Source organism: Fusarium poae, chromosome 2, assembly GCF_019609905.1.
Source record: "Fusarium poae strain DAOMC 252244 chromosome 2, whole genome shotgun sequence".
Taxonomy (NCBI): Eukaryota; Fungi; Ascomycota; class Sordariomycetes; order Hypocreales; family Nectriaceae; genus Fusarium; species Fusarium poae.
Genome location: NC_058400.1, coordinates 6,262,725 through 6,285,959, shown reverse-complemented (window position 1 = coordinate 6,285,959; position 23,235 = coordinate 6,262,725). Strand labels below are relative to the sequence as shown.

Here is a 23,235-nt window from a genome sequence, read left to right as displayed (position 1 = left end):
ATCTCCTTTGTGCATGCCACGAATTAGTCTAGGTCCATTTTTGGCTCCGTCGACAAAACGGGATAACTCGTTTTATGTGTAGACTCATCTTGATGAACTGAAGGATTCGTCGGGTTGAGTGGATTCAAATATATAAACCGTTGATCAGCCTCCTCAAGTCGATTCTATCACAGCCTCTCAAACAAGTCTCTCATTGTCTCTTCAAACAAACAATCTTGCCCAACAAGTCCTTCTTCAGTCTCTACACCATCAACATGCACTGCAACACTCTCTCCCTCGCCGCCGTGGCTCTTCTCGCCAGCTCGGTCAACGCTCACGGCCACGTTGCCAAGGTTATCGCTGGTGGCCAGGAGTACACTGGTGGCATTCCCCACGGTGCTCCCTCCAACGCTGTCGGCTGGGCTGCTGGAAACCAGGACAACGGCTTTGTTGAGCCCGCTTCTTTTGGCTCTGCCGATATCATCTGCCACAAGAGCGCTCGACCCGTCAGCAACGCTGTCACCGTCGCTGCTGGTGATGTTGTCACCCTGAAGTGGGACACCTGGCCCGAGTCTCACCACGGCCCCGTTACCGAGTACCTCGCTCCCGTCAGCGGAGACTTTGCCAGCATCAACAAGGGAAGCCTTCGATGGACCAAGGTCGCTGAGAAGGGCTACATCTCTGGTAGCAACCCTGGCAACTGGGCATCCGACGAGCTTATTCGTGATGGTTTCGCCTGGAAGTTCACTGTGCCCCGAAACCTCAAGGCTGGTAACTACGTTCTCCGACACGAGATCATTGGACTTCACTCTGCTGGCCAGCAGAACGGTGCCCAAGCCTACCCCCAGTGCATCAACCTCAAGGTCACTGGTAGCGGCTCTCAGGCTCTCAGCGGTGGCGGCGACTTCACCAAGTTCTACTCCGCCTCCGACCCTGGCATTCTCTTCAACCTCTACGGACAGTTCAGCTCTTACCAGATCCCCGGCCCTGCTGTCCAGAGAATCTAAAATGTTTTCACGATGATTCAGACAAGTGGTTTCTAGTCTCCAGACTGAGTTTGGGGCCAAGGAGCGGGGGGCAATGGGCAGCTCTTCGTTCTGATATTATTCGGCTACCGCTAGTCGGTTCAAATTTTTACACGCAGCAGAGCTGTGTGATTCATGTATCTATCTACTCTTATATGACCGTACAAATTTATGCATACATACGCAATTCTTATATAAACAATTTCTTCTTGAATTCCAAAGATCGATGCTACTTGATGTTGATGAGCTTCCTACCACGGCGTCTTAGCCACAGTGCAGGGCTGTTCGCGCCAAAGAAAACGTATTGGTCCATGCAAATATGATAACGACAGTGATTTTGTCTTGCAATCTTATTCACATCTCACCTATCTTTGAGAGCTTATGTGATGTTGGGAAACCCGTTATAGACTGGAGGTGCCTGGAACACCAGGAACAGCGAAATACTCACCACCCCAAAAGCTTGTCCCCACACCCATCGTCAAGCTACTTATACTACTTTGACACAATTGTCTCTCTTGGATAACTTAATCTCCTCACATGTACGCCTGCCAGTGCCCAAGGTATGCCTATAAAGCAACAAAGAACTTATGTGTATTCCGTAATCATTGTCGACAGGAGATTCTTGGAAACCTTGTCTTGAGAGAAACCGTACACAATTCTTCAATCTGCGCGGACAGATAAAGTATTGTGAATAACCTTTGATAAAACTGAAAAGGGCGAAAGCAATCTTGCGATCGTATACCAAAAAAAATAAAAATAAAAGACAGGAGATTCTCGAAGTTCATGAGCTTTTATCGATAGATTCTAAATAGGTGATCATGTACAATTTTATTAGAGAAAACCTGGCTCTATAGACGAGAAGAGCACCTCTCGTTCTGTTAATGTAAACTAGAATTTGCCGAAAATCGACTACAGATAACACTTCCGAGAAACACGCCAGATAGTACGGCGAGGAAATAGCCAACATTCATTGTCATGACAGCAAGCATCCTAGGTTGGCAGAATACTAGTCAATCTCTTTACTTAGTGATCCAGTATGAGGTAAGAAAACTCACAATAAATAGCTGATGGCTGCGATCACAACATCTATCACTCCCAGCATTACAGCTTCATTCGCTGTCCATGGGCGCTGACCAATCTCAATGGCTGGGCACTCCGCCAGCAGACCTTTGGTACGCCTCTGCCTAAGACCATGTTTGATGCTGTGAAAGTTGACGCGTATAGCAAGCAGCATTCGGAAAATGGTGGTCAGGGCAATAAGGAAAATGCAAAGACCTGCATATTGTCCCGTGGTCGTGGGGGCGAAGGACTTTGTCCATAGTAGTGTCGTGGTAGAAGTAAAGAAAGACATATTCATTTGCTCCATACCCATATTCATATTCATAGTGCTGGCACTGGGAGTTGACATGGGCATTGATCTGCCTGTCGAAGTAGTCATGTCCATTTCCATTGAACTTGAAACCGATTTTTATAGTGACTTGCTCATATCAGAGGTAAAAACTGACCACTACTTATCCAAGTTTATATTGTCGTGTAAGCCGATAAGGAATAGTCTTATCGTCGTAGACAAACTTGCTCAAACTTACTCAAGTGCCGTTTATGCGATGATGGAGTGGAAACATGCTCCAGCTCGATTGATGATATATTGATACTTCGACCTATCAGAATTAATTCTTACGGAACTCGGCACAAGATTCTTGTTAGGCTGTAAAGACAGTTGCTTAATTGGCCAAGGGGCAAACATACCTACATTGCTTTGCATCTAGTTGGGAACGCAATCGATTCATTGCCATTTGCTACTTTTATTTATTTATTCATGAACTTCTCTGTGTCATTGTTCCCTTTTCTGGAATCATCGAATCACAAATATTAAGCTCGAGGACGGTTATTTGTATCAACCATCTGTATTGTCAAGACTTTGACACACAAGCATCCTTCCCCAACAGTCTTTCATTGGTATTGCCTCGAGCATTCGTTTTTCAAGTTTATCATCATCAGTGGTAGTCTTTCCTCATATATGGAGTCAGCGGCTTGGCTCACGCCCCCAGTTCAATTGACTGGGAGCCGTGCATTTACTTGTGATGGCTTCACAGAAGCGCAATGTGTCTGGTATATGAAGAGATGGCATTTCTGGTAAGCCGAAAATTTGCAGATTGAATAAGGTCATCTCCTAAAGTCCCATCTAACACAAAAAAGGTACATCGCCGATCATGTCTACGCTTTGCCTACAGTGGCCTTCTTTATGAGTGGCATTGGACTCTTCACAATCGGCCACTTCATATCCTACTACGTTATTGGCCTTGCTTTTCCGACATTCCGCGGGCCAGGACCCTGGCGAATGTTAATCGCCATCATCAGATATCTTTCGTATCGTGGGTTCCATGTTACATCACTTGGATTTAACTCAGCTCCCATTGGAGTGCTGTTACTGGGATTGGTTGGAACAATTTTCTTTTTTTGTGAGTGAGTTGAATATTCAGAAAGGTGAACAAGAATTAATCTGTGATAGGCATGGACTTGATCCCTCAGCCGTACTATTGGCCTTCGTTAGACTTTGGCGGCTCACCACCATTAGGAACAAGATCCGGGTGGTTGGCTTTGGGATGCATGCCATTTGTATTGTCAGTCTTTCAATACCTATTATAACATCTTCAAGCATTACTGACTAGCAATAGCGCTACTGCCACCAAAACAAACTGGATTACCTTACTGACAGGCGTCTCCCACGAGAGGCTCCAAGTATTCCATCGATGGATAGCTTACGCCTTTTTTATACTTGCGCTCTTGCACACGTTCCCGTTTATTATTTATCACATCAGATTTCACGATATGCAGATGCATTTCAAGATGAGCCTTTTGTTTTATTGGACAGGTATCGTCGCTTTGATCTTCCAAGCCTGGCTTACGTTTGCATCTCATAGTGCCATCCGGTAAGTGTATCAGGATATCTTATCTATGATTACTAGCTCACATAGAAACCAGAAAACTGTTAGGATACGAATTCTTCAAGGCAACACACTTCTTTTCTGCCGTTATATTTATGCTTACCTTCTTTTGGCACTGTGACTATACTCTAACATCCTGGTAAAGCTGCGATTCATGTCCAACTTTGTTAAGCACACACTGACGCTTGCTCTATAGGCACTACTTCATAGGCACTGCCGCAGTATATGTACCCTGCTATGTCTATCCCTGGCTAAGAACCTGCTTTGAGTACGGTGTTCAAACAAAGGCTCATGTCAAAGTAGAGGACAATGGTTTCGTCCGTGTCACTATCCCAGCAAACTTCACTTGGGAAATAGGACAACACTGCTTCTTACGCTTTACTGGTTTTGGGCTTGTAGAAGCCTTGTCATCGCATCCATTTACGATTTGCTCTTTGCCATCCACGTCTCCCGCCGATCAGTCGTTCCTTGTCTTTTATCTTAAGAGACATAGAGGTTTTACAGCAAAGTTGTATGAGCACGCGTTACAAAACCCAGGAGCTCAAGTCACAGTGCTGGTGGATGGACCATATGGGGGTATCGATAAAAAGGCATTCCCAAACAATAACCGTCTTGTTGTCATCGCAGGAGGCTCGGGAGCTGGATGGACTTTGCCTTTTATCGAACTTTATGTCGCAGCCCACACATCTGAGGGCGAAGCAGACCTCAGAGGAGATCAAAAGGACAGATGCCCGTTTTCATCACTTCGTGTGATACTAGCATGTCGAGATATCGAGACCTGCGGTTGGTATCGACAAGTTGTGACTGGAACGTTGCTCAAGTACACAGACAAAATGGTCCCGGGATTGCATGTGCAACTCTATCATACCAGTGGAGCCTTACCTGAATCAATCCTCCCATTGAATAGGAGCTCAGTTTCCAGACCAAAATTATCAGGGACGGAAAAGGGGACCGAGATTCCGGTACTATTCGACGAACTCCTTGGTCGACCTGACTTACCAGGAGCTGTGAAAGAGGTGGCAAATGAGATGACATCTACCGACTCGCTTGGCGTATATGTTTGCGGTCCAGACACTATGCAGAATGATGTTCGAAATACTGTTGCATTTTTAAACTTGAACATCCTCAGGAATTCAGATTCCGTGGGAGCTTACTTACATTCCGAACACTTCTCTTGGGCATAAGTGTAGGAGAAAAATGCAAGATATACCGCCGGATGGCGAAGTGCGCCCAAGGCTGATGGGATATATCGCTAGAAGTGCGTGGCTAAGCTATTTCATGATGAAACATATTCGGAAAATCAGATTTGAAGTTGATTTGTGTACCAAATGGGGCTTTGAGGGGGCCTTCTATCCATTGATGTTAAAGCCGCGGTCAGACGCAGCTCATGAAATACGATGTATCAAGACGTGGCTAACGCGATAAAAAAGAGTTCACGATAGTCCAGATCGCTATACTAAACAAGTATTGCTGTCTTGCTCTAGAATGTTCTTATTCTTGTTTAGTCTTAGTAGTAGGTATCTATCCAATGCAACAACTGTCGCTACGTCATCCTCTTTGGCCTTCTCGTCATCCTCTCTACTATATCAAATCCATCAATCAATGGTTTTGTGACGCCAGATGACATATCTTACCTAGTCAGTTAAAGAGTCAACCTCCTATTCCCCCTGAGTATCGAGGAAAGTTGTTTACGGATGCTCGCATTGTAGGAATGATCTTGTTACTTGCATGTACGTCGACCGAGGGGACTGACTCATTAGGAAAGTTGCCGGTGGTGGTGGTGGTGGTGGGGTTCTATTTGGCTGCAAAACTGATTGGAATAGGGCATGTTAGACGGGGCTTTGGGTAAACCCCAGTTAATGATGATCTTCTTGACCACGGGAGTTTCTCTACCACGGTCATACCCACAGCGGGAATACGCGGAGAAGTATCACAACGCACAAGATTGCTTTCTGTTCCAACCAAGGTACCTGGGAGGGACAGACGCGAGAGGCAAAATAATGTGTAGACCGGTATTAACTGGACTTATGTTGGTGACTTGGTAACCAGGGTTGATAAAGCATGCCAACCAATGGCAGAAGACAGACGATTTCTCTTCTCTCAAATGCATACAATATTTGACTTGTAAAAAGCCACTTACCGCTTGATTCTCGCTATACCATGTCCAAATCACTCTTCGGGACTCGATGAATCGATCTGCCGACAGACTGAGGGAGTACAAACTATGCCAGTGGCCTACAAAGGAAGATCGATACGTGTTACTGCATTATGCACGGTACCGTAAGGTAGCTAGATTGAACATGATTGGATGTATTGGGAGGCTTGTACGCGCTATAGTGAGACAGACACAATTTCTGTAGTTACACTGATCTACAGGATACTTTCTTCGTCCTTACCAAATCACAATTGAGTTATTTTGTGTCTATATAATGCATGACTAAGATTTTAATCATTTTATAAAGAAATAAGATACTTAAGAATAGTAAACTTTAGTAATAAAATAATATTATAAGGCTATAAGGCTATACTTTTTAATAAGGTTTAATAAAGTTAACTCTATATTAAAGAATAAAAGCTCTATTAAAATTATAATAATATTATATACTTTCTTCTTCCTTACTTAATAAGATTACTAGGAAAAAAGATATAAGTTATCCTGCCTTAATATATAATATACTAAGCTAACCTAGATTATAGTTATAATATCAGTTATATATCGCCTTATAATCTAGCTAAAAGATAGTAGCCTAATGGCTAGGTAATATATATAGTATTTCTAATATACCTATAGCCAGATTATCAGAGCCCTATACATAACCCTAATCCAATTCCAAGGTCTATACACCCTTATGACAGGGGGGCTAAGACATATCTCTATAGGACAACCACCGTCGATCAAAGATAGCGTAGCACTGGCTATATTTAGCTATAAAATTCTGCAACTCCCTGGCCTCCCTGTCCCTCAGGGGGACCTACGGATTTTGTGTCTATATAAGCCTTTCATCTCTCACTAACCCCGATCAAACACTCTCAATTCTGCTCATCGTCAACTGGCACTTCTTCCTCAATCAATTCTTCTTCTTCGATCCCTCAAAATGGGCTACGGCACTCTTGAAAACGGCGACTGGCTCATGGTCGGTATGAGCATCTTCAGCAAAGATCGGTCCGTTGAGCTCCGTATGCAAGACGATGGCAAGCTTGCCATCTACTACAACAACCGCTGCGCTTGGCAGAGCACCGACCAACAGGTCACCAACGCAAAGGGTGCCATCATGCAAAGCGATGGTAATTTCTGCATCTAGTAAGTCCGATATGTTTTCATCGAGGGTCCGTTGCAATTTTGCTGACCGCACTTCCCCTTTAGTGACAAGAATGGTAAAGCGACTTGGCATACCAACACTGCTGCCCCAAGCGGCGACAACAAGACATTCGTATCTGTCCAGGATGATGGGAACCTCGTTCTATACAAAAACGGCGGCGCTACTCCAATCTGGTCATCCAAGAGCAACAAGTGAGACGGCTAGAACAGTTGGCATGATGTATGCCTTGTTGGAGGGTATGATATAGGGAATGGAGGCCTACAAGGTCTCCCTGTTTGCGATTACATTCCCATAGCATTGGTATTTAGTCACCACAACCAAATCGAGAAATCACTCATTACTGCCGCAAGTGTCAATTTACATGTTTACATCAATCACGTCTTTGTAAATCCAGTAGCGCCGTTCTGAGTAACCTCCTAGTTCAGGATTATTACACATTGTTTTTAGCCGCGGTTGGCTTTGTGAAGAGTTAAAGGCCTCTGCTGTAAAAGCTCTGTCTACCTAGGTAAGGTAGTGGGCAATAGAAAAGTTAGCCTTTAGATAAGCTTTAGGCTATAAAAATAAGGAGCTTAGGGAGAATGGCCTAAGCAGCACAAACTGACCTACTAATTTCGTCTCGAATGCTTCTAGCGGCCACCGTTTCTAATACCCTGACCTCTGTATAGCGCTACTGAATTCCGGAAACAGTAAATGGTGCCTGACCAAATCACAGTCTTCGGATCTAAAACGGAACGGACCGTGATCGATGGTCGAGACCTGAGAAAATACGTCACAGATTATGCTAGATAGTCTAGATGACTCGACTTTGTGCGTGTGGATCTGACTACGTGACTTGGCAAGATTAAATTCCACTGAGCACGTAGATGAATGTTTGCCTGTTGTAAATGGGTATCATAAATACATAGTAACAATACTAATAGAAAAGAAGAATATTTTTAGAAAGAAGGCGCTCGATCATGGCTTTGATAACCACCTTTGACCTGAGCTTGCGGCAAGTTTCTCAATTCTATCGAATTCTCGTCGCTGAAGGTGCTCAGGCGCTCGTGTTGAACCCTGACCTCCTCCGTCTTTAAAACTCCACCAGTGTTCGCGGATACCTTCAAACCGCTAACACTTTCATCGGAATCCTGGAGATGTTCTTGTGACTCCTGCCAGCCTGACATGATGACCACGGAGTTTCGGCCGTATCGCGAGTTGGGACCATATCGTCTGGATGCTCTGAGAGCTGAGGATGGGACTGTATTTCTCGTTTCGTGATCGTTGGGGTTGGTACCGGTTTTGTTCTTGTTGTAACTTCTCGAGCTGGACTTGAGTTCGTGGTAAAGCATTCGCCTGTCCCGGGTTAGTTCCCATCAATCACAATAAATAAAAGATAGCAAGGGCACAAAACATACAGAACGGGAATACAGATGGCCATGATAGAGGCGGCAGGCTCGGTCAGGGTCCAGATGGTGAGGTCGACACGGTCGTAGGTGATATCTTCACTCTTCATGCTGACCACAAGGACAGCCTTGACGATACCGGTGATGCCAGCACTGCAAAAGACGTTAGCTCACAATGATACGTGCTTTTGGAAGCCAGAACAACTTACATAGCGCCCAAACTCATTGCAACAGCCACTCCAAGTCGTTCTCGTCGTCGCATAGTCATTCGCATCAAGATGGCCCAAGGGAGGAGAGCCAAGACAAAGTCGAGAACGGCGGAATAGTCTGAATTGAATTAGTCAACTGGGCAACTACCTTTGGTAATTGAATGCCGGAACTCACAGGCAGCAAATAGTTGGAACTGAAGTAGCGCTTTTGGATCCCAGCAAGTACCAGGTACCGTCTTATCGAATACTCGGGCGAGAGGAGAACATTTGGCAAGACCAAAGATCCAGACCAAGTTCATGGAGACATTGATAGTTATGATGACGAAGATGAGGAAGTACTTCATCCATGCATTGGTGGCGATTCGGTACAAGGTGATAGCGAAGGACGTCTTGCTCGTCGTCGTTGCGATGATGCCGAAAGCAGCTCCGATGATGGTGTTGAGGTTGATCTTTTTTAAGTTTTCGTCACTGATGGTTACTTTGTGCCGACCGAACCCCAGAGAGACCAGATATGTGTTGATGGCGACAGAGATCATTAGCGTTACCTAGAAGGCGGGACAGATCCACTGGTCAGCGCCAACAGCTTCAATGTTGATGGAATAGGTAGCTTTAACTTACCTGAGCCGCGATGAGGAACCAGTCATCGTACCACAATCCTTTCCCTCGCCATCGTTTGCAGTAGACGCGCAGAAATAACAAGATAAGACTTAGAAGTGCCAACGTCCAAATGGACGCAAGCAAGCGGGTTCCTCGCTCGTCTTCCATTGCGACCCCGTCACAGTTGGAGTTAACAAGGACTTAAGAAGAGAGTAAAAAAAAAAAAAGAAAAAACTCAGACCATTTGGGCTCAATGGAGTGCAAGAACTGTCGAAACCAACATCGATCTGAATTCCATTACGAATCCTGGTTACAGTGGCAGATCCCTGGGTCCCGGTAGATATATATCATGGTGCTGATCATCGATTGACTTCAGGGCACCAGTCATCAGTCAGTATCGAGCCAGGAGTAACCTTGGAATGGAGGTTCCGACACCGAGGTCCCTCAGGCCACCAACAGCAGGTGTGGTAAAGATTGGCAAAACCGCCGACAACTGGAGGGATTCTTTGGGGACTTTTGGGCCGGCGCATTGATCGCGCATCCACCTGAAGAGCCGGGTTATGGCTGCAGCTAAAGCAGGACAGAGTTCAACTAATGACGGAACCCCTTTCTGTTTCGATGCAATCCATCATTGATTGGAAGCTAAAGACCTCTAACGCCACTAGCATGGCAAGTGTAATTAGCTTGACGCTTGTGGCTGAGGTGACTCGTATTTCACAGTGATGAGAAAGACTGTGGCCAATTGATTTAATCAAGATGCTGATTGTACAGCACAGATGCCCCCTTTGGCTTGAACGGCCGAGCCGGGAGTTGCATGCTAGGTTCAAACACGCCGCCGAAGCCACGGAGATTTTGACCACAAATTCAGGATCCTTCGCTCTCTATGGAAAACGGACATGGTGAAACTAGGTACAAGATGCATAACGACAAATCCTTGTTGTTGCAGATGAAAATCCACGTGGGAATGAAGGGCCAGAATGATGATCATTACTGTGCTCGTCTTCGTCGATAGATAAGAGAGAAAAAGAATATGAAGATCCGGCCCTTCGGCAAGAACGCACACACGCATGAACCGTGGACTTGGAAATCTCATCTGTTGGAAAAGTGAGAAATTACAAAGACAAGGTTACAACCAACATCGCTGGTGGGGGAACCGTGTAGCCGAGTGTAACGCTGTAAGGTCTTCCCTTCCACCAAGCTAAGAGGCAAATCATATGGAGAATGTGGACACGGAATTTAACCTCGCTACTAGGTCCCCCCTTCTCGTACGTTGGACTGTCCTTCCTTCGCTTCTATCCATGCAAAATCCGTTGACAGCGGCCGCGGGTTGTATTGCACAGACAAACGGTAGCTAATTACAAGTCCACCAAAGTGTGACGCGAAGGAAGCTGATGACATACCTTTGTCCTTCTAGCTCCCTCACTAACTTACGAATACCCAAAGATGGGGAAAACCCACGGCAACTGAGCAAAATGCCCGAAGTGCCAAGCGGTGCTAAATGAAAATCTCTCATCGACTATCCACCAGCATACAGCGGAGAAATATCCGCGGTCCCGGTTCCTGTTTATACTGGACATGTCACTATTATAGGATCTATGTCCTTTCTTGTATCCGTCCGTATCTTAATCACGCAACGTCTCCAAGCGAAGCCATGACATGTCAAATGTCGGCCGATTCTTAGTCCAGTTTGAGACATATCCTAGCGCTGACCGGTTGGAACTAGACCCAACACAGTTACTGATGCGACACTTGTTGGTCCCTTTTCTCTGCTTTAATGTCCAAGGGTCCCTCCCAACGCCTTTTCCTTCCTTCCTTCCTTCCTTCCTTCAAACCAATTCGGAAATAGAGGGATCCGTGACAAGGTTTTGGACTCTCTGTTGGACCCAGCGTTGAAGGATCTGGTCTCAAGGCCGCGGGCAGACGGTAAATGGATACCAACCACAGTAGTTAAAGCCAACAAACTGCGTCATGAGATTTTAGAAAGAGAGGGAACATCAGCAAATACGTTCAGCCGTTTGAATGACTCGAACATGCCGATTCAAGGTGGGGGAGCTGACCTGAATAAGCACACATTGTTCGGTGCTGTAATGGAAATGTGGAAGGGATCGACAGACCTAGCCAAAGTATAATTATTCTGCTGAGCATGTTTTCGCTCCTGTTCTCCTCCCACTATCCCAACATACATGGTAGGCTCACGAGCCCAGTTTTCCAGGCGGAGACCAGGGAATGTCTTTCGGATCTAGTCATCCTCCATGGATCACCCCAAGACAATTGGCAAATTACAACAGGCATTCAGCGTGGTCATGTTGGCCGTCCATGCCTTTTGCATGGGTAAAGCTCCGAGCATTATGCGACGACTGGCCCACCAGGCGTTTGCTCTTAAAGAACCGCTGAGCCGATGTGATCGACATGTCTTATTGCACTTCAAGCCACTGATGCAAGTTTGTCTTCCACGAGCTTCTTCTTGTCATTCCCCTTCGAGAACATCATTCTAGAAGCCCAGATTCTCCCCTCCAAGACAAAAGCACCCTGTCCCTTCCACAGCACGCTACAACATGCATACAAACACGCTAGGCCTGTTCCTGGCCGCTGTCTCAGGCTTGACGCTCTCAGAAGCATCTGTTCTCCCGCTTCATCCTCGTGCAGGACCTCCTGGACCTCCTCCCCCCAGCCCTCCTGGTGTTGGACCTCATGGCCATTCTGGGCCTAGGGGACCTCCTCCCCATGGACCTCCTCCCCATGGACCTCCTGGACCTCCTGGACCTCCTGGACCTCCCCCTCCTCCTCCCCCCCCTGGTGTCCCTGCTGCCCAACTTCTAAATGGAACCTACCATGGCAAGCACAGCGATGAGTTCAACCACGATCTCTTCCTTGGTATGCCTTATGCCCAGCCCCCTGTAGGCTCTCTTCGCTTCTCTTCCCCCAAGGTTCTCGATGAAGCCTGGACTGGTCACCGAGACGCTAAGGAGTTCGGATGGATGTGCATCGGTTACGGTTCTGATACCCAATCCCTTGGTAGCCCTGTTAATGAGGACTGCTTGACGATCAACATCGTTCGCCCCTCCGGCGTCGATGCTGGAGATGAGCTTCCTGTCGGCCTTTGGGTCCACGGTGGTGTAAGTCCTGACCTTGACAAGTTTTAACTTTGAACTATTACTAACATGCATGATAGAGCTACACCAACGGTGGTTCTCGTGACCCCAGGTACAATCTCAGCTGGATTGTGGACCAGTCCGTTAAGGAGGGTAAGCCGATCATTGCTGCCTCCATCAACTACCGCGTCTCCCAATGGGGTTTCCTCTTTAGTGACGAGATGCAAAAGGAGAACGCTGGTAACCTTGCATTCAAGGACCAGCGCATGGCCCTAAGATGGCTCCACGACAACGTGGCTGCCTTTGGTGGAAGCCCCGACAAGGTCACCGTCTGGGGAGAGTCTGCCGGTGCTCGATCCCTCGGTATGCAACTTGTCGCCTACGACGGTCAGCATGACGATCTTTTCCGCGCTGCAATCCTCGAGTCTGGTAGCCCTGTTGCTCTTTTCGGTAACGCTGCCTCTTGGCAGGACTACTACGATGCCCTTGTCGAGAAGACTGGATGCAACTCTTCCTCAAACACCCTCGACTGCCTCCGTGAGCTCCCTTGTGAGACCCTTAACAACATCTTCAACAGCACCACTGCCCTCAGTGTCCCTACTCCACCCCTTACTGCTGTCGTCGACGGGGACTTCATGACTGCTCAGGCCTCTGAGCTCCTCAGCTCTGGCAGATTCGCACACGTTCCCCTCCTGATGGGTAATAACTTCGATGAGGGCACTGCCTACGGTAAGAAAGGCATCAACACCACCGAACAGTTCCAGACTTGGATCTCCAGCCTCGGTCTTGATAAAGATGCTGTCACCACTGCTACCGAGCTCTACCCTGATGACCCTGAGAAGGGCATTCCTGCCTCTTTCGTCGGTCGACCTCAGAACGAGTATGGTCTCCAATGGAAGCGATCTGCCTCCTTCGCTGGTGACTTCCAGCAACACGCTGGTCGTCGTCTTTTGGCCGAAACCTTCTCTGCTGCCAACATTCCCGTCTTCACTTACCTCTGGAACGTTTATGTCAACGGTCTCCCTCCTATCATCGGAGCTACTCACTTCCAGGAGGTTGCTTTTGTCTTCAACAACGTCAAGGGTGTTGGCTACGGTGCTAACCCCTTCGAGGGCAAGCCTGAAACTTTCGTCCAGCTCGCTGACCTGATGAGCAAGATGTGGGTTTCCTTCATGCACGACATCACACCCAACACTGTCGAGACTGCCCCCGAGCATGTCGCTTGGCCTCAGTACTCCCTCGAGGAGCCTCTCAACATCGTCTTTGACGTCAACAAGACCGGACTTACCTACACTGCTATTGATGACACACATAAGAAGGAGATCTCCTTCCTCCTTGAGGATGTTTTTGCTTAAACAGGAGTCGCAAACACTATAGCATGTCGACCAGATATAATGTGTAATGGGATTTGTTCTGTCTTCCTCCCAGAGACGTTGTTCAGATAGACTAGGGTAATCTGGCACCCCGTATTCATAAATAGACTCTGAAGAACCTTTTACGATAGTGTATTCAAAAATGAATGAGATCATTTCGTCATGATAGTACTTGCACGGACATGCACTCGGCACTAAGTAGTATTCTATGCTGGATTTTTTCCCGCACGACGTGTATCTTTCTTTCAAGGCGAGACGCAGCGCCTGTTCATCCGGCGCAGCAGCAGCTTCAGTCATCAGTTACCAGCATCATAGAGCCACCTCGCTTCTGTGTATACCTCGGCAGTTGCTTTATGAGGTTTTACGATACTTAGCCATTTTAGGAAGAACTTTATGATGATAGTTTAGTAAGTCATAAACTTGCACCAATGTATAAATTACCCTTGTCACTTTTAACATCAACAAATTGAGAAGGATGGCGCTCCGATTTATAAGTAAACAGGGTGCATAAAAGTAGTTATCCCTTTGACCGACATCGAGCATGTTTCTCAATCGATAGATATGCTTCCGAGTTAACTATGAACGAAGAAAATGATTATATTGACAGAGTGGCCACTCTTCCGGTAACTGATAGTTGTGCTGCAAATAGGCACGGCCACTGGAGCCCTCTAATCTCGGCGTGTGAATACCAGCTGGCATTCGTCCTATAAGTGGAACAAGTCAGCATCATGTCGTTATTGGGATACTCGCACATACCTCTGGAAACAAAGTAGCAAACACTCTGATCTCCTCGGACTGACTAGTCGCATGGTGAACCCAATCGAGTTCCAAAGACGCCTTACCAATCATAGCAGCCATAGTCAGAGGAACATACTTGCGAGCTAGACAATCATGGGGGCCAGCTCCAAAGACAAGCCAATTCTTAGTCTTGGACTCAGCATCGCCTGTAATCCATCGCTCTGGGTCGAAAGTCTCGGGATTCGGGTACACTTGAGGATCATGAAGGGCGGGGTAGCAAGAAGGTACGATCATAGAACCTTTTGATATCGTATAGTTTGGCGTGACAGGGAATGTCTTGGTGGCTTCGTAGGGCACAAAGATGACTGGAGGACGATATCGAAGTAGTTCTTTGATGACTGCATTGGTGTAGGGAAGTGACTCCAACATCGATAACTCGAAAGGCCTTTGCTTGTTTCCGCCACGGACACTGAGGTTTTCCTCTCGAAGATGATCAAGTACATCAGGCCGCTGAGCAAGGACTTGGAACAACCAAGTGGTAGCACTACTAGAAGCATCCTGCGAAGCGAACAAGAAGGTGAACATGGTTTGTCCGATTTCTTCGTTCGTAAACTCGCGAATGAGATTTTTAGGCTTCTCGACGTCCACTTCGCCAGTGGCAATACCATCATTATACCTTTTAGACTCCATCATATGAAGAACCCATTGATCAACAATGCATTTCGGCTCGGCACCGGCAGCCATGTTTGCTTTGCAAGCAGCGGCACATGACGCGAACTCTGCCAGAACAGCATCAGCAGTGCGTTTGCCCCGCCAACATTTGGTGAAAGGTATGTATACAGATAGTGGAACGTTGACGAGCTCGAGAGCCGCAGTGACCTGATAGAAATCCTCGGCAATCTTTTCGACAGCATCTTGCGAGATATAGTCACCGAAGAAGGTCCGGCAAGAGAGCGCGCAGTTGATCTCTCTGAATAGACGCATGAAAGCCATTGGCTTCCCCTTATTGGCTTCACTCGCTGCGATAAAACGTGCGAAGTAGTCGTCGTATACCTTCTCCTGGACAGGGAGATAAGTACTGATGGCTTTGTTCGTGAAGAGGCCATTGAGTCCTCGGCGATACTCAGTATGGGCTTTCCCCTGGAGGAATACCCACGCGCTTGGTCGTAGAAGGGTCTCAGCCATGGGAACGATGCATGGTTTGGCGAATGTTGGGGACTTGAAAACTTTGTGTGCGATGTCTCGATCGGAAGCGAGGACGACGAACCTGACACGATATGATGAGTACGAATAGTGGCTGAGATTATACATCGAACTCACTTGTGAAAAACAGATACACAACTCAGGGGGCCGCTAGCCCACTGGGCAAGGTAGGCGTCAAACTTGGGGTAAAGTGCTTGGATAAATGGTCCCATGAAGGGAATCTTGAATGCTGGGCCAGCGATTGAACCCTTCCGCCAAAGATACATACACTGGTCGTATGCTATGAGGACAGCAAGGATGGTGACAGCTATTTGAGTCTTGGTGTATCTTTCAAACCAGCTGTAGAGAAGGCCATTCTCCTTCATTACGTCAGTTCCTGTTGAGAAGGATACATTAGTGGACGTTAGGCTTGCGCCATAATCGAGTATCGAAGCCATTGTTGGCTAGGTAGTTATAACATAAAGAGGTATGGTCGATACGATCACAAACATGGGAGAGGGCAGAGCTCTTAAATAAATTCCAAGTCCAAAGAAGGAAGGCTCCAAGTAACAAGCTAACTGAGCAGTTAGAGCTCATCAGATCCAAGAACAAGAATACGAAACATGCCGACTACAAAGGCAGAAGCCAGGAATGGTAAAAGTCCAGAATTATCTGTCAAGTCACGCCAGTATGTCTGCTTGTTTAGGGGTGAGCTGCAGTGGACTGATATCTGCAACTTCGAAATGTCCATTTATGTACTAGACTCCGATATCTGGGGTGGGGAAGACGACTGGTGAAATGTCGGGTCAGATCTATCTTATTTGTCAATTCGTTGTAATCCCAAGACATATACGTATGGAAGCGAGTGCTCTATTGATGAAGCCGTTGGCTGTCTTATTCTGTCTCGCTCTGTCTCGCTCCGTCTCGCGTCATGCACGGTGTATTGATTTGGAACATCGTGAGTTCAGAGAAGTATCCTAATCACAGATCAACCAATATCGTTGTTTGTACACAGTAAAACTATTCTGTGTTTGATCTACAAATTGTTTTCGCCGGTTGGTCCGGAAATAGCCTGATTGTGATCCTCCCTATTGCCTCAATTTGCACCATCGCTTGGGCATCCTAGACTAGTTGGAAGACCCTTGAACTTTAGGCTGCAAGAACAAATACCCTAAGAAGCATGGTACAAGTAGCATAAGTTAACCTACTAAATTCGTCTCTTATCTTCCTAGTCGCTACCTGTCCTGGTACTGTATCCCTGATGGCATCTTCAATGAGACGGAGACTAATACACATTAGGTCTAGTCTCCGATTCATGTCATGAATCCGAATACGCGATGCACGATTGACGAATCGACGTGTCGTGAAATTTTGGAGGGAAAAGGTTGAGGCAGAGAGAGGACAAGTCAAAGCAGGGCAAAGAGTTTTGGTTTGTATGACGTGAATTGAGTGATATTATTGTGCGTTCACGTCAAAATACCTGTCCACTGTTGACGAAATATGTCTGCCCTCTCAGTTTCCAGCCATAGAATATTCTTTAAGTGAATGACGACATGATCCCATGTTTCTAGTCCCAAGGCATTTGAGGCAATCCTTGCTGCGTAATTCAGCCACTGGATTTCTGTTGAATCTGTGGTTGAGGCAATGGCAACGGAAAGAACCCAGATTTGTAGAGAGCGGAAAGGGATGCTCCAAGTCTTTCCCGCCAGAGGCTGGAGATGGCCTTTAAGCAGCTGAACAAGACTGTTGGCAAGCTCTGTATGCGTGTAATATGTTGTACCGTGAATGATCAGCATGTAAAGTGCCATTGCGCATCGTAGACATTCTGAATGTGGCGACGTCGCGTATGAGGGCATAAGCAAGAGCTTATGGACGACGAAACACGTCAGATCATGAAGCTCTGTGCCCAGCAGACTTGAGGCATCTGGTTGATGAAGAATACCGCGTAATCGAGCAAACACATCCGCTATCTCGGGTTGCAGATCAAGAGCCTGTACAACCGGGTCTTGTGTCTCCAAAAACGAAGACGATAAGAGCCACTGAAGCGTTGGACTGACTCCGTCTCCCGTGCCATCTTCATTCTGAGTTGGATACTGGGGGGATCCTGTGACCAGTAAAGATACCCTTGGGAGATTGTGTTAACACCTTGTCAACCATGAGACAGTACCACTCACCAAGCTATCATCCTGGCTGTCAGCGGGCTTGCCTGCTTGACTTGATCAAGTCCCCCACGGATCCCAACAATACGTTTGGCACCATCTATATGAGCTTTGCTGGCACTTATATTTCTTTTTCCATGCTCAAACGAAAGTCAGTAATGAAGAGTAGCTGTTCGACTCAAATCACTCACTTCGATAGCAGCCAAAGTAACCACAGAATTCAAAGTCTCATCTTGTATCGCCAGTAATCCACTGCCGATTTTACTTCTTATCAGCGACACAGAATCAGCCATGAGAAGCTCCGATACTGGGAAGCCCCTTTGAGCTCGGCGTTCCTCATCAAGTGATGCAGTTTGTATCGAGACATGAAATAATGCTGGGTCTGCTAAAGCAAGCGGCCACCACGACACGACAAAAGGATTGGAAGTCATATTGAGGTCAAGAGGATAGTATTGGAAGGAGATGTTGGAGAGAACTAGGGAAAAGTCAGATATCAGTCTTTGGTTTGGTCAAGATGTTTGACATTACAATGTTGTATCAATCGCTGAACATGAACTCTAGGTAGTCTAGTTGTTGGATATGAGTCAAATGGATCAAATGACGCGCTCACTGGAGTTGATAGCGCCATTGAACTGTGATGATACGCATCATAGTCGCGGTCTTTTGGTGACGATCTCCTCGTTCCAGCCTTGTCTACAGGTTTGTCTCGGACCGAAGGTTCCGGTATCGTCGACGACAATGATGAAGATAAAGGCGCATTTGCGTAAACACACGTGACCTTTCTTTTGACACATCGCGAACACTTGGGTGTCCCTAGATCGCAACTATGCTTCGCTTTTGCACAGGCGTTGCATGATCTTCGGAGAGACGTTCGCATGGCTAGCCGAGAGGAGTTAGGTAAGCCGTTGTTTGGGGTGGAGGAAGTGGAAGTTGGCTCAAGTTCGTTAACTGGAACGTGGGTAGCGTTGGTTGAGTGAGTGAGAGTGGAGTAACATGGGAAAGATGACAGTTCAGAACGCGGTCTAACCCGACTCGGGCATCAGCCCTGTCTTGTCTTGTCCTTCCGGTTGTCTCTGGTTGATACATGACACTTGTCTGATTGCAGATCATGCTACCCTACATTCGCTTCGCGAGGAATTCAATGTGACCTCGTGATTAGAAAATGACGAATTTCGCAAGCATTACTGTTTTTGATGAAGAAAGCCGTGCATGAACTGAAACGGCTGGGTATGGGTACCGGCAATTGTGCGGCACTTGATGTGTCTAGATTCATGTATGCAAGTCATATTGCTTTTGCTACTCCAAGTTTCAAAATAAAGTCAACTAAAGTAGGGAATTATGGAGTTCACGCAATGTAGATCAACCGTGGTCTTGACAGGTGGGTGGGTATCTTAGTTGACCAGCTGTAAAGTCGCAAACCAGGTCCCAAAACGCTAGGGACGGTCTTGAATACTACAAAGACCGGACATTGATGCTACGCCAAACGGACTTCTAAGCCCCTACGATACCTACGGTATTTGGGGGCTTTTACGATCTATCAGAATACACTTGCAAAAATCCTTCAACTCCTTTGTTTCGAGTTGCTGGAGTCGCCGAAAGATAATACTGGACAGGACGAACTTGGCAAAAGAAAGAAGTTCATTGGCACGGAACAGCCTTCCAGGTTTTACCATGATTCCGTTGTGGGGGATCTGCTACCGGAATTAGCGGAAACCCTCAGACTGACAGACACGCCAAGACTTGACGCTTCTTGGTCTTACGGCATCTTATCTGGAGCCCGAATGTTAATATTTGACCCCTATTGTTGTGTTTACTCTTACATTGGTCAGTAGGTAAGCAATAGTAAGCGGACTGCAATAAAATTTGGTGGTACCGAGATTGCAGGCGTGCAGGGTTTCAACGCAGAAGGAGGCAAATGGCAACATGCTGCTACTATCATGTACTGCCTGATAAGCCAATTCTCCTATTACTTTAAACCATTTAACAATAACGTGTTAGGTTGTCGGGAACCCTGAAGATCCTTTCAGCATTTGATAGTACTACTCATACTAATCGTCTGTGCTTGTCTGTTCTTGCTGACTGTCACTAAGCCATCAAATCTCTCGCTAAACCTGGGGCAAAATAAGCGAGTCTAATGCCGTACATGTCCCGAATCTCGTTCAGCCTGGTTTGCCCGTCCTCCACTTGCTCAGGGGTGCTATAAGGGCTCACAATCACGACAGAGAGCGGCCAAACGAGATGGTACATGATGACGCTTTGCCGTTCCGGCACCGAGAGAGGCCGCCCCTGCTTGTTGACCTCACCCATCAAGTAAGGTAGGGCACTGCAGAGCTTATGGGTCATGGCCTTGATCTGCCCTACGGAGATAGCTCCGGCAGTCCGGGCCAATTGTGTCTCCTCATCACCTATAGTTTCCAGCTGCAATAGAGCGTCCGAGCACTTGGACAGTCTCGTGAAGAAGAGAATTAAGTACAAAGCAAACTGACTCCACCTCGAGGCAGTCCATCGTGAATCGAAACTGATGAGAGACTGATTGGCTGGGTTCTTGGGCCGTTTGTCCGTCGTCTCTTGTGGTCTGAGTTTCGTGGGCATGGCGTCCTTCTGGATCATAGCTAGCTCCCCTGCAATTGCCAAGGCTTGTTTGATGAGCGACACGAGCTGGGCTTGCTGCACACTTGGTGTCAATCCTGGATCGGGGGCTGTGATTTGCTTGGAGGCTCGGTAGAACTGTCCAATGCGAGTCACCACCAGGGCCAAGCGTACGACATGCCTTTTGGTATCCAGTTGTGCGTCAGGAATGTCTAGGCACTTCATACTCTCCTTGGCCACGAGGGATGGGAGTTGCTTTGTTTTTGTCTCAGTACCCTAGCTATATCAGGACCAGATTAAGATGTACTAACCATTTGCGTAAAGATCCACGAATGGAGCGAAGATTCGTCAACCTTTGTGAGAACTCGATGACCAACGAGATCGAATAACTTGGAAATACCTGCCATGTGCACGGCCTTTGTTGTTTGCCCTTGGCACTCAATATCCTGGAAGTCTCGTCAATGTGTGTAGATCATCGGGATGCAGGGCTCACCGTATTACCTCAATCATACCCATGAGCATCAACGACGCCAAGGTCTCGTCTTTCAGGGGCCTTTTTGATACAGACAGATCTCTATTGACAGTACGTAGGGCAGCTCCGTAGTGGCCCCGCGCCGCAACATAGAGCGTTGACGATTTGTAGTGCCGAGAAAGTGCCATGTAAGCTACAGCCAATGTGGCCGGACGTATACACGAGGACCGGCTTGAGTCCCCGTACATACCCTCGAGGAATTCCATATGGCCCCCAATGACGCCTGGCGCCGGATGCACGCAGTACTCGTGCAGGAAGAAGGCAAGGGACTCATCCTCGAATGAGGGCTGGGGTTGTCGAGCGACCACTATGCTGGTAAGCCTTGAGGGAGTGAGCCCATAACTTGACCCCTTGCCCAAGACGAGGGTCTGCGCCGATTTACGACGGGCAACATGCTCACCACGAACAAGACTATGACCAGGCTCTCCGTGGAATCGGAACGCTAGTGGGCGATCATAGCCAGGGCACGAGGCTTTGTATAGCTCACAGCGTTTGCATCCTGGACGTCTTCCATCACACTGACAGGCATTAGCGGATTAGCAGGTTTGGCATGTGAAAATGAAAATGGGTGAAGAACAAGAACAAGAACAAGAAGGAAAAAGGAAAGAAAGTACCTTGATCTTTCGCTTCCTGCAGCGGTCACAGCCCCTGCTGAGGGCGCCGGGGAAGACCATAACCAGAAATTGCACGCTTTTTCTGCCCACTCAGGACAGAAATAGAATAATGTTTAAGAGATGCGGTCTGCAGTCAACAGACCTAGTGGATCTTGTAATGGGCTGTTGGCACTCTACGATAGGTTGATCCCGTACTATACGCGTATTGAAAGACTGCTGTATTGTTTGTGGAGAGAAGTGAATGGCTGGTCGTTTTTTTTCAGAAACCAAGACCAATCAAGCCCATAAGAAACCATGAAGAGGTGTCTGAGTAAGCAAATATGCCAGATTGCAAACCGAGTATTGGTGGATATTTATCTCGAGCGACGTCTCTTTTTGGTATCGGTCCGTAAAACGTCAAAGCGTCTTTAGCGATGTCGCAAGCTTATCCCGAAACAGGGAATTTGATTATGAATCTATCTGTCCTGTCCTGTCCTGTCCTGTCCTGTCTGCCTGTCTCTTCTCTCTTACCTTCTTTCTTTCTTCATACGACAAGAGGAGGGCTAGCTAGTCCTAGTTCACGGTGGTGGCAGGTAGGTAGGTAGGGAGGGTGTGATATTGGCACTGGTATTGGCAGACACTCTATCTTAGTACTTGCTTATGTACTGTGCTGTATGCTTCCCCATTAATCCACATAACTAGTGTATCTCTATTATTATATGGCATTATCTGTTATCGACGCCACAATATGCAGTAGGTAAATATCCATGTTGATTTGGTCTGATCGCACACACACGTACACACACTCTCTCTCTTCCTCTGAGACATGCTGCATATACACCTTTCCCCAATCAGCAAAGAACAACTCTTGGGAATCCCCGGAAGTCTCACCCGATAACTAACTACGTCTCCGTGCCCTCCACTAGATCATTCCAAGGCTGCATTGGATTGGATTGGGTTGGAAAAAGAAAACTCTGTCTGCCTTTGCCTCCTGTCATCAATTCCATTGCTACCTATGTACGTAACAGTGCGGCTCCCAGTGTCACCTGACCCACCCATGATCCATCATGTATGCATCAATAATCTACCTTTTACTCCGTTCTGTACCGTTACGGATGCTACTCTACAGTGCCACAACTAATATGTAGACTGGGATATACAATTTCCCTCCCAGGACTAAAATATGGATTTGGATCTACTAATACTGCACAAAATATATACCAGGTTTATATGTTTCACCTACCTGGTTCCCCGGTCGTCCTAATTCGTCTGCTTCCCTGTTCAGGGTAACGTACCCCGACAAGCCCCCAGCACAATTCGAGGAATGACGGCCGGAGCTTGTGCGGCCAAGGGTCGTTCTCGGCCGGGTCTGTAAAGGATGTCCAGTATTCCACGTAGTACCTCGTAACTATCACGATCTTCTCTCTACATACTACGTAGTCAGGTGCTGCGTATTTTGCGAGTCTCCAGTGGCGTCTGGGTCTAGACTCAGGGGAGGGACTCCCGAGTCATAGGGAGAG

The 23,235-nt window shown here is 47.1% G+C and overlaps 9 protein-coding genes across 9 annotated transcripts; 4 read left to right on the top strand and 5 right to left on the bottom strand.

Annotated features, from left to right (window-relative positions):
- Positions 1-254: 254 nt before the first annotated feature.
- Positions 255-986, top strand: FPOAC1_006095 (uncharacterized protein; the record flags this gene model as incomplete). Its single annotated transcript, XM_044850591.1, has 1 exon — positions 255-986. One exon carries the CDS (start codon positions 255-257, stop codon positions 984-986), a length of 732 nt encoding a protein of 243 aa, XP_044709303.1.
- A 1,069-nt stretch (positions 987-2,055) lies between these two features.
- Positions 2,056-2,412, bottom strand: FPOAC1_006094 (uncharacterized protein; the record flags this gene model as incomplete). Its single annotated transcript, XM_044850590.1, has 1 exon — positions 2,056-2,412. One exon carries the CDS (start codon positions 2,410-2,412, stop codon positions 2,056-2,058), a length of 357 nt encoding a protein of 118 aa, XP_044709302.1.
- Positions 2,413-3,021: 609 nt separating this feature from the next.
- On the top strand, positions 3,022-5,133 carry FPOAC1_006093 (uncharacterized protein; the record flags this gene model as incomplete). The annotated part of the gene is made up of 6 exons (XM_044850589.1): positions 3,022-3,137; positions 3,201-3,463; positions 3,514-3,625; positions 3,680-3,934; positions 3,987-4,088; positions 4,146-5,133. 6 exons carry the CDS (start codon positions 3,022-3,024, stop codon positions 5,131-5,133), a joined length of 1,836 nt encoding a protein of 611 aa, XP_044709301.1.
- Positions 5,134-7,044: 1,911 nt separating this feature from the next.
- Positions 7,045-7,464, top strand: FPOAC1_006092 (uncharacterized protein; the record flags this gene model as incomplete). Its single annotated transcript, XM_044850588.1, has 2 exons — positions 7,045-7,250; positions 7,314-7,464. 2 exons carry the CDS (start codon positions 7,045-7,047, stop codon positions 7,462-7,464), a joined length of 357 nt encoding a protein of 118 aa, XP_044709300.1.
- Positions 7,465-8,204: 740 nt separating this feature from the next.
- FPOAC1_006091 (uncharacterized protein) lies at positions 8,205-9,396 on the bottom strand (the record flags this gene model as incomplete). Its single annotated transcript, XM_044850587.1, has 4 exons — positions 8,205-8,601; positions 8,664-8,804; positions 8,861-8,978; positions 9,036-9,396. 4 exons carry the CDS (start codon positions 9,394-9,396, stop codon positions 8,205-8,207), a joined length of 1,017 nt encoding a protein of 338 aa, XP_044709299.1.
- A 2,313-nt stretch (positions 9,397-11,709) lies between these two features.
- On the top strand, positions 11,710-13,904 carry FPOAC1_006090 (uncharacterized protein; the record flags this gene model as incomplete). The annotated part of the gene is made up of 3 exons (XM_044850586.1): positions 11,710-11,898; positions 11,953-12,573; positions 12,630-13,904. 3 exons carry the CDS (start codon positions 11,710-11,712, stop codon positions 13,902-13,904), a joined length of 2,085 nt encoding a protein of 694 aa, XP_044709298.1.
- Positions 13,905-14,590: 686 nt separating this feature from the next.
- On the bottom strand, positions 14,591-16,228 carry FPOAC1_006089 (uncharacterized protein; the record flags this gene model as incomplete). The annotated part of the gene is made up of 3 exons (XM_044850585.1): positions 14,591-14,626; positions 14,679-15,927; positions 15,981-16,228. 3 exons carry the CDS (start codon positions 16,226-16,228, stop codon positions 14,591-14,593), a joined length of 1,533 nt encoding a protein of 510 aa, XP_044709297.1.
- Positions 16,229-17,308: 1,080 nt separating this feature from the next.
- FPOAC1_006088 (uncharacterized protein) lies at positions 17,309-18,629 on the bottom strand (the record flags this gene model as incomplete). Its single annotated transcript, XM_044850584.1, has 4 exons — positions 17,309-17,966; positions 18,017-18,141; positions 18,193-18,476; positions 18,530-18,629. 4 exons carry the CDS (start codon positions 18,627-18,629, stop codon positions 17,309-17,311), a joined length of 1,167 nt encoding a protein of 388 aa, XP_044709296.1.
- A 1,457-nt stretch (positions 18,630-20,086) lies between these two features.
- FPOAC1_006087 (uncharacterized protein) lies at positions 20,087-21,796 on the bottom strand (the record flags this gene model as incomplete). Its single annotated transcript, XM_044850583.1, has 5 exons — positions 20,087-20,845; positions 20,902-21,036; positions 21,092-21,255; positions 21,313-21,640; positions 21,737-21,796. The coding sequence occupies 5 exons, from the start codon at positions 21,794-21,796 to the stop codon at positions 20,087-20,089; spliced, it is 1,446 nt and encodes a 481-aa protein (XP_044709295.1).
- Positions 21,797-23,235: the final 1,439 nt, after the last annotated feature.